Source organism: Leptosomus discolor, chromosome 2 (assembly GCF_034619465.1).
Source record: "Leptosomus discolor isolate bLepDis1 chromosome 2, bLepDis1.hap2, whole genome shotgun sequence".
Lineage (NCBI taxonomy): Eukaryota > Metazoa > Chordata > Aves > Leptosomiformes > Leptosomidae > Leptosomus > Leptosomus discolor.
Window position 1 is genome coordinate 106,232,933 of NC_141392.1, and position 12,552 is coordinate 106,245,484.

Sequence of the window (12,552 nt, forward strand, 5' to 3'; positions counted from 1 at the left end):
TAAAGAATACACTTTTGAGATTAAAGATGTACTCAGTATTTCATAATTTTCCTTAGTTTAAAACTTAACAAATGTTTTTTGAGCATATCAAATAATTTGGCATAGGTTGGCATCAACTCTTTTGGGTAAAATATTTACCTAACAGATTAATTATGAAAGTGCTAATTATTGTTTATTTCTGTAAGACAAACTGCTCCTTTTTGGAAAAGCTTCAAAATCCTGACCTAGTGAGGCATTTCTGTCAGGCACTAAAAATTATTATACAAATTTACAGAACCACTATCAAACTTTGATGTTTTAATTCTTTCTGCTATGAAATGGGATGATCTTTTATTTCAGGGGTAATCTTTGATGTTGGCAGTTACACAAATAAACTAGGAAAATCCCAGTGACAGGAGAAGTGTTGATAAATTACTGCATTGCACGAATAGATTCTTAAAAGTGCAGATGACTGGCTTACTACAAATAAATGTATGGTTCATGTAAATTCCTGCTAAATTAACCAGGACAGATATGTTGCCTAATCAGTACCCTATAGCTACTGCACAGATGTATGGAGAAGTAGTTTTACAGACATAGTTCTTTAGGAGGTAACTTATCATTTCTTCACAGCAATGATATCTGTTTCATTCAGTCTGGTATCATATTTTTAAATTTGTATATGCAGAACACAGGTTGCAGAAAGTATAGAACATCTTAGCGAGATTGTTCAAAATATTTTTCTAGGGGGTGGTTAAAAGTCATAGCCCAACACATCGACCTGACCTCCAGCATTTTCACTAAATTGCCCAATATTTATAAGACTTAAGTAACAGAATCAGTCTATCTCACTCTTCTGATGAAACACTGCAAAACTGGACATGGCCTATGGTCAAATGCCGTAACAGCGAGAGGACAGAAGGCAGTTCCCTCTGCTCTGCAATTCTCTTCCTAGTCAAGAGGAAAGCAAAAATCTGGCTTTCAGGTCATCATTCAGTTTCAGACAAGCTTAGAAGTTTACTAATGTATTTTATATTTATCAAAGGTCTTTGTTCTGAGATGATATTGAACATGAATTGTTAGTTCTCACTGCTGTGCTGTTCACCACAGCGAGTTGTTCTTGAGGAGCTTCCTTCCTACCTTACAGGAAAGCCCTAAGCAAATTGCAAGGTCTTTTGATACTTTTTCAGGAGAGAGGTGGAACAAAAAGATATCTCTACATTAGAATTTTAGTTTGAATTAACTTCTGAGGTGAATCTTCTGACTTACCATGCTTGGGTCGGCACTGTGGAGTGATCTCAGAGTGCTTAAACGACTTTTGGGTATTCATCCAGGATGATTATGTGTTGGCTGGAAATAAATATAAAAGTGCTCTCCAACTGCTGGAGCATTCAGCTCAGGAGGCCAGATAAAAATTACTCTCCTTGAATCATGTATTGTGTAGGCATAAGGTCCTCACACCTGTTCTTTCCTGCACCATATTTTTGGACCATGCTAATTACATTACTGCTTGTGTAGTCACAGCAGGTAAATTCAAGGAGTGACGGAATATTAGAGGATATTTTGGGCTGGCTGTTTGGTTTTTTATTTACAGCATTTCAAATCTTCCATTTCCTGGGACATATTCAAATAATTTGTCCCAAATTTCAGTTTATGAGGGATTTACTAGCAATGCTGGCTTTGGAGATTCTCTGTTCTATCCAGTCCCCTAAGCAGCTCATTCCCCTTTCCTAGGTAATTTTTAACGTTATTTGTCAGGGATGTGGTCTACAGCAACACAAACAAAACTGCTTTGGCATTAGCCAAGGGGTCAATGTGGAAGTTTCTTAATCAAGTGCTATCACCAAATTGTTCTCATTGTGGAACTATGGACTCACTATATCACCGCTATGAAAACCAAAAGGGCTTTCTCACTTTGTAGAACTTTCCTTTTCAGATTAGGTACACATATAGGATACACACCCAAAATAAATAGATTGCTCCTTCACTTTTGAATGAATCACATGACTTCACCCAGTAATTCATCCTCTCTAACATTATTTTGTTACTCCTAAATTTTAAACAGCCTAAGCTAATGACTTTTCTCTTTACATAATCTATTATTGATTTTTTTTCTATTCTCCCACAAATGTTAAATCAGAGGCACTGCCTCAGAGCAGATTAATTTCTGTACTAGTTAGTGTAGCAAGTGTCTTGACCTAATTCCATTAACTATGTCCTAAAGTTAGTCTTATTCCTCAAAATTCCCAGTTTATTTATCCCAATAACACCCCTATAATAAAAAATAAGCCTAATTGTACAGAGCAAAAATAGGGAAATGGAGATAGTAAGTGGTTTACCCGCTGGCACTTAACAAATCAATGACACTTTTCTAAGTGAGAAGATTTCTTCATCATTGTTCTTTAGCTCTCCTTGCATTGAAATGTTATTTCCTCAACCCTCCCTTGCAATTATAGAACCATGTTTAAATGCGTCAACATAGATCAAACTAGAAACTTTGTTGTGACTGCATGTATCTTTTTTTTTAAAGTAAATTACGAAAAAAAAGCTGTTGGTTTTTTTTTTTTTTTTTCTTTAACATGTATTGAGGTGTTGGGGTTTTTTTTTCTGTAGGGGATTTCTGCTGTAACTGACTGCTGTCTATGAGTGACACACACTGAAGTCCTATACGTGACAGAGAAAAAATTTCAGTTCCAAATCAAATTTGATTACTTTTTTATTACGGTATATTACTACTTGAATTGGAACCTCTTCTCTCGTTGTCTTGTTCTTCTTTGTAGGAGCATAGAACGGAACTTCACTTCTTTTTGCGCTTTGAAAAAGTCCAAACTATACATGGTTTACGTCTTTGGGTAGATCTTCTTGAACTATTTAATAACCCAGATTGTTTCCAGTGTTCTACAGTTCCTTAAAAACAATAATACTTGATCTTTTAATTCAGATTCCTTTTCTTGACACTATTTGTTTCTAGGCACAGTTAACAGTAGTATCTCCAGGGCCAAAAACACATTTGAGCTTTTGAAAAACACTTCCCTTTCTATTTCCATCACAATGATAATGCAGGTAAACATATCACTGCTTTCATTTTTAAATATTGCAGTAGAAGACTAAAGCAGTTCCTTAATTTATAGAACCTAAAATAGAATAGCTTACTTTCAAAGGAGAAAAAACAAAATTAAATAGAATGAAGAACGCTAGAAGCAAGTAAACAAACAAACAAACAAGTGCTGTCAGCATTTTTGTGGCAGTATTTTTTTCTGCTTACTATACAAACAGCAATCCATACCATTCATTCTTCCGTAGATAAATTCTAAGTCAAAAAGAACCTTATTAATTACCTTTTGCCCCAATGATCCTCTTGCATACAGCATTAACAATGGCTTTTGTAATATATCCTTGGTAAGTGGAGGATTCTTCAGCTCTCTGATTTCCTGTTTACACTGTATAGCCTATCCATATATACCAAACTGGATCGAATTTCAGACCCACCTAAACCCACAAATTCCAACTGGTATCAAAAGTAGGAGATTAACAATTGGTAAGAGGCTACAAAAGTAGATGATGATTACAAAAGCAATTAGAAGAATTCAAGGTCATGAGTGATCAAATAAAGTATATATAAAACATCAGATAATTTTATCCAGGTTATGTTAACTAAATGATTGTCTTTTGCTTAATAAAGACTACATCTGACTGTATGGAGAAGAGGCCACTGACTTGATCAGAATAGTAACAGCGTTTTTACACAAATGATATTTACATCTGGGTCTTCATCTCACTGAAGCTCACTGCAAACTCCCTTGGACATAAATGTTACTAAGAATTCAGAGTAAACAGCTCACCTTTGACAGAAAGAGTAGCAATTGAATCAGTGGCTAGTTTTACGTATTGTCTTTCAGTACCTTAAAATAAAATTGCTAAGAAAATCTGAAGGAACTGAAAGGAACAAATCTGTTATTGAATATGCCAATTTTGTAAAGGAAATCACAGAAAGGTGAGGGGAAAAAAGCAAGTAACATGATTATATACACGGTTCTTTATATTGATTAAATTCAGAACTTCTGCTGTGATATGCACTCAAAATTGTATCTAAGTCCTTCCTCTACTATTTAAATCCCACCTGGGAACTAGAAAACCCATATGGTTTTACATTCCTCATACAGGGTATCTGTGTAGTTGCAGCATATTGGATACAGGTCTCACACTTGAAATGGTAAAAGTCTGAGAACATCATTTCATATAAAATACTCTGAATTTGAGAGGGCTCTTTCTTCCCCTGATACACTAGCCAAGTTATTTCTACTCTATACAGTTTCGGTTGAATAACTCCCTTCACTGGGCTACCATTTGGGCCATACTGGGCCATACACTATTTTTAATGCAACTAAACCAGATGTCATCTTGCTTGCATGCAAATTTATTTTGGTAGCTCCACACATGCATCCCCAATTACTCTTAGTACAGGACATTTTAGCATCTTCAATCGGCACACAGCTTTTTGGTCTTTACCTTACTTTAGAGAAAAAAAGCCTCTTCCGCAGAAGAAAAGCCTCTCCCGACCCCCTAAATCAGGACTGAAATGGGTCATCCGTGTGTGACTGGGTATGAGACAGAGTGAGTCTCCTAGAAGCTTCTTCAGAAATACTGATCCAGCAGGGTTTTATTTCCTCTTCTGTACAATGGAAAGGGTGGTTACCCCCTTGAGCTTTATTCCCCCTTTGTACATTTTATCCCTTCTGTAGATCTACAGGGTTTCATTCCTTATCTCTTCGACCTTTGTTAGTTCCTCTATAAATTGAGGAACTCTATAACTTCCCCTCCTCTAGGGAAGAAGCAGAAGACTCTGCTCCTTGGCCAAGGACATTTAAAAGGGGTTCTTCTGATTACTCCTCCTCATGAACAAAACAGAGACTTACCACAGCTCTCTCTCTGCTCTCTCTCCCTCTCAAATTTTCAGCAAGTTCTTAAAGGTTTGCCTACCCTGCCTTCATACTCCACCACTTCATTGCATTAAACCACAAGCAATTTATATTGGCTTAACAGAACACTCGTCATATGCAGAGCCATGAATTTATTATTAGTCTAATTAGTGTCTTGGCAGCCTAATACAACAAAGACATATATTAATCCAGTTACAATGATACTAACACATGTATTCCAAATTATCCAATTATTGCTAATCCCCATTAATTTTGTTCTTTCACTTATATGCTGACTGTCTGCAATCTAACCCTATCTCCTAGTGATACGCTTACCCTTCCCATGACCTTCGGGATCCTAAAATTGACACTGCCAGCCTCACTTGAGAAGAGGAAGGGTTTGCAGTGAGTCACCAGTGACCTAAGTTCTCTGCTGTGAAGAGTCTGCTCTTGTTTTTCTCTCTGCTCTTAGGTCTGCTTAGGGTTATTTTTATACAGGTTTCTTTGACCGCCCTGCCTCTTCTTATTCCCCTCAGGCTAGTTACACAATGACCACTTACTTTTTCATCGCTATAGAAGATACAATTGCAGAGTCAGTGTTAAGCTAAAGAAAAACCAAGATGGGCAACAGCCTCCTAACTCCTATGCCATTTTGCTGTTACAGACCCATAATTGCCCAAGACAACTGCTGAAAAGTCCTAAGTTAGTCATTAAGTTTATTAGAAAGTCTGTGGTCAGCTGCTCGCAGCACAAGGGTGTGTAAAAAAATAGTGGTTGCTTTTGTTTAGATTCACTTAATGTTTGCATTTAATTCCTCTGTAATGACAGGAAATAAGCTTAATCAACACTTTCTTTGTCCATTCTATGATTATGACTGAATAATGTAGAAATAAAATAAAATTACAAATTACTTGGTAAAGGTAGCTAAATGTCTTTGGAAAAGTCATTTGGTATGAATATTTGGCTCATTTTTTTCCTGTATCTTAGAATGCAAGTATGACTGTAAACCTTAGAGCTTCAAAGCTGAAGACAAATTGGATTAAAAAAAAAAAATAATGAGCATTTTGTGGTGCCAGGGCACAGAGCAAATTTTTGCACTGTTGTAGAAACATGAGCAGAAAAGGGATATTACCACTGCAATGAACATTTTCTTTTATTTCCTATTCTATTTTGCATGGGGACTATTAAATATAGACTCTCCTAGCATTTTTCAGGCAATAAAACCAGCAATAAAATTCTTACTTTCTTCTAATTGTCCACTTCTACCTTTTTTTTTTTTAACAAAGCATATCTGTCTCAAGTGAAGCTGCAGCCATTTCCCTTTGAAAATGAACTGAGAATTGATTCAAAAAGGTATGGTATGGTATGATATGGTATGGTATGGTATGGTATGGTATAGTATAGTATAGTACAGTATAGCATAGCATAGCACAGCACAGCACAGCATAGTACGATATAGTAATGCAGCTACTTTAACAGTTCAAGCAATGTATTGCAGCCTTGATTCTGCTCATGAATTACCCACAAATTAATCAACAAATCCATAAAAATCATGTCCTTCAGTACTGAAATTACTCAACACACAAGGCTATGGAATTTTTGGCGGAAGTTGGCCATGAATTATGCACTCATAGTTTGTTATCATCTCATTTATTTATTGGTGACCAAAACCAATAACATTGCCTCTGTTCATTGAATATAACTTACCAGTTGACTTTACTTTCTTTGTGAAACATCTTCTTTCTTAATTAAATGAGTCTTGGCTACTTGCATACGTTCATATGATTGCAGAGATTTTTGTCAGTTACTGTTGAAACATAAATAATGAATCTAAGCAAACAAACTATGTGATAAGAAAAATAGCTTGCAATTAGGCTTATACATTGGCTACTAAATGTATGAGTAGAAACCAGACCAAAGGAGAAAACTGAAAGGATCATCACATGCTATCACAGTGACACAGACACTTCCCAAGACAGGGAGATTTCTATATCCTAGTGCCTGCTCTCAGAACTGGTAATTATTTTGGTGCCAAGCAATCGTTGGATAAAACTGAGTAGGGGCAGTAGGTTTCCAGAACTCTGCCCTTCCCCCTCTCACAAGCTGAGGACTTGTTTCTACTTTCTTTGGCCACAAAATACTGTATTTCCTCTTGCACATTGGCATTGCTTCCACAGAACGTCTTGGCATGCTGCTGTCTGTAGAGAAACCAGCACACACACGATACTACGGTTTGCAGAACATCAGCTCCTCCATTTGGTAACACAAGGCAGATTTCAAGGACAAGCAAGTAAAAAAAAAAAACTACTTGAGAACAAGTATTTTTTCAGCAGCTGCAAGAAGCAGTACTAAAGTCCTGCTTGGTTCCACAGTGCCATTTTAGCCCCTTGCTTGCCACTTCCTACTTGCTTCTTTTCCTCAGCTGGTGATGAGCACTGGAAGTCTACAATGGTGTTTTCAGTGTAATCAAAATTGTCTGATTTTGAAGAATACATACTGATCAGTCCAATATCCCATTATAAACACCTGCTGGGAATACATCTTTCAGACGTCCAGTTGTTCACATACTCATTTTTGATCGTCTTTCGTAATAACCTGCTCAGGGCAGCAATGACGAATTGCTCTCTCGAATAGCCTGGGATGCTGAACTCCTGATTGATGCAGTCAATATTCTTTTCTGCAGTAGTGACAGCCAAAATAGTACCTGTTTGCCCTAGTCAATCCTTGAATTTGGCAGCAGGGTGCCCTGGTAAGGTGTACCTGTGCCTCAGTAAGGGGGTCAGGAGCGGAGAGGGACGGCTTGGCAAATTTCCTTACCTACTGCTCAAGCTGTCTGCCATAAAAGCATGAGATGCTTATGTCAATCACGGTTTCTCAGTGAACAGTTGTTCAAGAAAAGTTTTTGTTTGTTTGTTTGAAGTACAGCAGCCTCTTGCTTTCATTTGATGTTACAGATAATTTTACGGCCTCTTTCCATTTTGCTACTGCCGTATGTACAGTTATGGTTTCTTACCCTATGCAATGAACTGAGGAAATTTCTGGGACAGTGAGTTACAGGGTATTTGATGCACATTATAGATTCATGAGAGCAAGGAAGTGTTTGTCTTTTGAAGCAAAATAACATACCTGTGAAATTTTAGCGATTTATCATTGTATATTTTAAGCAGCCTCTGGCACATTACTGTCCTCTGATGGGCTGTCAAGTTGTACTCCCTGTAATTTGCTCCTTACTCATGAGCTTTATACACAGGACAAGTAGCAAGTAGAGAGTAGATTGAGATATGGGTCTAATTCTGATTTTCAGTGGACTAGTGTCTTCCTTACTCCTTCTCCTACATTGGGGGATACTGGTGGCTAAATGGTAGCATCCTCATCAAGACAGGCAGCAGTTTCCTTAGGACATGTGGCATTTTTACCTTGCCTTACATGTGATTGTTAAGAAGGAGCATTTATTTTGGTAGTAAAATACTAAGTATAATGAAGTTCACAAAGCAATTAAGTTTTACAAAAGGGCCTTTTTCCTGATGAATATCCTGAAAAAAATTTTAATGTATAAAAATGAAAGCTGGAACACCTGCAAATTTTGGAGTTTATTAGGACAACAACTTAACTGTGTGAATGTTTTTGTATATACAGAGAAATGTTTGTAATGCCTGTGTAAGATATACCTACATCTGGAAAATCTAATTATACTCTTTCACCCACTTGCCTTTAAAAAGCCTTTAACCTTGACATCTATTTGGCTTAGTGGAATAAATTATTTATTGTTTTAGTGGTAATAGTCATCTGTTTCCATTCTCTAAGCCAAGTACCATCTCTGGGTGCGTGTTTGTATGCATGAATGCAAGCTTCTGAGAACAGAAGGAAATAAAGACAGGTCTGTAATACGGTTATCTTACAAATTCAGCAGTTTGCGTCTGTTTTATGAATGCTGATTTTATTCAAGTCTTTCGCAAAATTTGCAATTTTGTTATTGCCAGCCAAGTCAGATCTTAATGAAACTTCTTGGGCATTACTTAATGTAACACTCCAAAATCAGGAGTTTGACTTAAAATCATAGTATATTATTGAAAACATTCAGCATTCTCTTGACTTGCTGTCTCTTTGTATGATTACTTTCTTGATATTTTGTAGATTTTTATGAAATCCCAAGGGCTGGAAATTTTCAAATAATTGCCTTATTCAAAATTATAGGATTTAATGTAATCCAGAAAAATAAAAATTGTCATCACTAAAATAGCTACTTGACAGCTCACTTCCATTTGTTATATTTCAGGAATGTCAAAAGCAAAACCTTTTGCAGGATCAGGGATGCAGCGAAACTGAAAAATTACAAACAGAAGAAAGGGAAAAATACATCTAAGTTTTACACTAGTAACAACCTGAATGAGGCATCAACTTCTAAAAAGCTCATAGGTTTGTTAAGCTATTAAACCTGATTGTCCCTTCAAATAAAGAGAAGTATTAGATGAGACTGAAACAAATTGGCTTAGCTCAAATTATGTACAAAATAATGATTTTTTTTCTTCCTAATCCTCCCCCAAATCATATGTACCCACTTACTTTCAGTACAACATAGGAGAATATAATTTTATGAAGTGTACTTATTAAATCTAAAAAGAATGAAGCATTAATATTTCCTTAGTTGTCCGATGTTATCCCTTTTTCAGCGAATTCCATAAATGAATTAAGTAATTGAAAATGTTAGGATAAGCATCTCAGGAAGTTATAGATTGTGTGCAAGGCTCATTATATCCAATTGACAAAGATTTTTAAGTTTAAATAATACAGCTTGCAGATAAATAGAAACATTTTGAAAAGTGCTTTCTATTCTATTTATCTCTGTAGGTCATTTCCTATATATATTCCCTGTATATTTTCATACTGCTATGCCATTTCTTTTGTATTTACACCATCTTGAATCGCCACTTATGCACCACATTTATGAAAGGAGAGCATGAAGAACCATGAGAAGAAAAGCTGGACGCGATAACAAGTTTGTAATCACAGCAAAACTACTATCCATACTAGCAAATATCCATCAGGACAGCTGCTACTTGCTGGTTCCTGGCAACTCCCAGCCCCTGGAGCCTGGGGCAATCCATCTCCAAACAGATTTCAGCTCATCTGTGTGGCTTTCCTTGGTTGTCTTTACCCTTAAGCAGAAAGACTCACACCTCTCACAGCGCCAGCACACTCTTCATGCATCTAAGTTTGTACAGTCATGTTAGGCTGTGGCCCAGACTCATTTCCTCTAATGTTTCATATTGCCAGCGTGTTGTCACGCACTTTTCTACAGGCATGGAGTGAGATAAATGGCTTTTTTATGCATAGGATAGATTGGGGCAGATTGACCTGAGTACAAACTCCACCTCTTTAGCAGAATGGCACTGACTCCTTGCCACATGGGAAACTCCCAGGCTCCGGGCACGGCAAAGAAAACAACTCTGGCACAGCCAGAGGGCCCGAGCACCCCTGGGGAACAACTGAAACCCCGCAGAGCAAACTGCCCTCCTGTCCACCTCACCCCACCTTCTGCAGGGCTCTGGTACATGCAAAGATAAATCAGTAGACAGAGATGGCAAGTAGCACTTGCTTGTGGCAAGATGTGGTTTTATGGAGAGGTCAGGAGACCTGGGGAGAGAGGAGTTCATGCTAGGGTAAAATATAGCAGTGGCAGGCCGTGTTTTGTATGGAGTTACCTCCAAGTATAAGATCATGCATGTTTCTTCCCTGCTTAACTCTTGTGCTGCTTTTAAAAAACCTTTTGCAAAAAAAAAAAAAAAAAAAGTAAAATTAGGTAGAGAGAATCACAGAATGGCAGGGCTTGGAAGGGACCTCTAGAGATCATCTAGTCCAACCCCTGTGAGAAAGCAGGTTGACCTAAAGCAGGTCACACAAGAACGCATCCAGATGGGTTTTGCTTATGTCCAGAGAAGGAGACTCCACAACCTCTCTAGGCGGCCTGGCCCCATTGTCTTGACACAAGCCCTTTAGATATTTGTAAGTGTTGGTAAGTTTAAATGTTTAAAACTAACTTTTGAAAAAGTCTGGCCAGCTCCACTCACCCTTTTTTCTTGTTATATATTTGTGTGTGATAGCTTCTCATCCTTGCATGACAAGGCAGAGTCTCAAAAAGAGAAGTGTATTTTCAAATCATACTTAGGTGAAAACAGAGGGATATGTGCGTGAAACACTGATCTTGAATAAACTGATGGGAAAAGTTGAGAGCTTTCCCTTCTCTCTCCTCAGAGAAGAAAAATACATCTACCAAGAGAGTAGTATGCCAAGGACCAGGTTGAACCTCTTCTTAGGATCAGCCTCACCATAGCCACCACAGACCTATAAGAAGTTTCCCCAAAACTAATGGCCCAGGCCACGGGCCATGGTTAGGAACCTGGATGGAAGCCAAAGATCAACCGAAGAGCAAAATCTGATGGTCAATGTTCAGGGGTTGGAACTTTTCCCCCTGAAAGACCGATTGCCCTGTGTTATCCAACACCAAGGGCACCAAGAATACCCGTGGGAAGTCCAGCGGTTCTTAGGCCAGGCGCAACTGTGTGGCTCGCAGACAGGGCGGGGGTGGCGGTTGCCGCTCGGTGTAGCGGCACCCCTATCCCCGCAGCCTCCCGCCACCCCAGCCACCTTCTCCTGGCAGAAGTTCCCCTGCCCGACAGCTTTCCCCAGAGGAAGGGTGCGGGAGGCCGGAGCCCACACCCGCCCTTGCGTCAGGACGCGGCCCCGGGTGGACGCCCCGCGGGGCTGCGCGGGCGGGTCAAGAGAAGAGGAGCCGAGCCGAGCCGAGCCGAGCTAGGGAGGAGGCGCGGCAGTGCTCGTGGCAGCACCCAGAGCCCAGCTGTCGGGATGCGGCCGCAGAGGGGAGGGGAGCGAAAGCGGCGGCGCCTTCCCCCCGGAGAAGAGCGAAGTTAAATAGCCAGCGCGACTCCGCCGCCTTCCTCTCCCCTCCTGGCTCCGAACCTCCAGCGAGATATCCCCCCCACCCGCCGCGTCCCACCCCCCGCCCGCCCTACCGGTACCACCGCCCCGCTCGGGCGGCGGGGTAGAGCGCGGAGCGGTCCGAGCCTGCCCCGCGGAGCCGGGACGCCGGCGTCGCCGGTAAGGGCGGGCGTTTGGGAGTCGGTGCCTTGAGGCGCCGCGTCCCAGCGAGCCGCCCGTCTGAGAGGACTACGGCAGCTGCATGGGAGGAGATGAGCGTGGCGGCGAAACAGCCTCCTCCAGCACCGCTCGAGCGCCCCGGCAGCCTTCTCGTCCCCACCTGGGCAAGTATCCACTCTCCCCTCAGCCCGTCCCGTACCAACTCCCACGGCGGGGCGGGGAGGGGTGGGGAGGGTCCCGCCGGCGGCACTGCCCGGAGGGCGGGAAGGAGGCGCCTGCGTGAGGGGAGCGGGAAGCAGGCGGCGCAGGCCGGGACGCCGTGGCAGCTGCTCCCCCCCCCCCCCCCCCCCCCCCCCCCCCCGCTCGCCACGGTGTCCCGGCCTGCCAGCCCCACGCGAGGCCGAGAGCCTCTCGGAGGGACGAGGGGGCACCTGGCCGGGCTCAGCGCGGCTCCTTCAGGCGGGGCGCCCGCTTTCCCGCGCTTCGCCGCCTCAGCCCGACCCCCCTGCCGCGGGGGTGAGGAGCTGGGCGGGCAGCG

The 12,552-nt window shown here is 40.9% G+C and overlaps 1 protein-coding gene across 2 annotated transcripts in view; it reads left to right on the forward strand.

Moving 5' to 3' along the window:
* Nucleotides 1-11,745: 11,745 nt before the first annotated feature.
* Nucleotides 11,746-12,552, forward strand: part of SNTG2 (syntrophin gamma 2) — a 290,926-nt gene continuing 290,119 nt past the window's right edge. Inside the window, exon 1 of one of the 2 annotated variants that reach the window (XM_086461540.1) lies at nt 11,746-12,178. In XM_086461540.1, coding sequence (XP_086317666.1) covers nt 12,107-12,178 — 72 coding nt within the window. In that variant the 5' untranslated portion in view covers nt 11,746-12,106. The remainder of the gene's footprint in view (nt 12,179-12,552) is intronic. The other variant, XM_086461539.1, reaches the window with a different exon arrangement.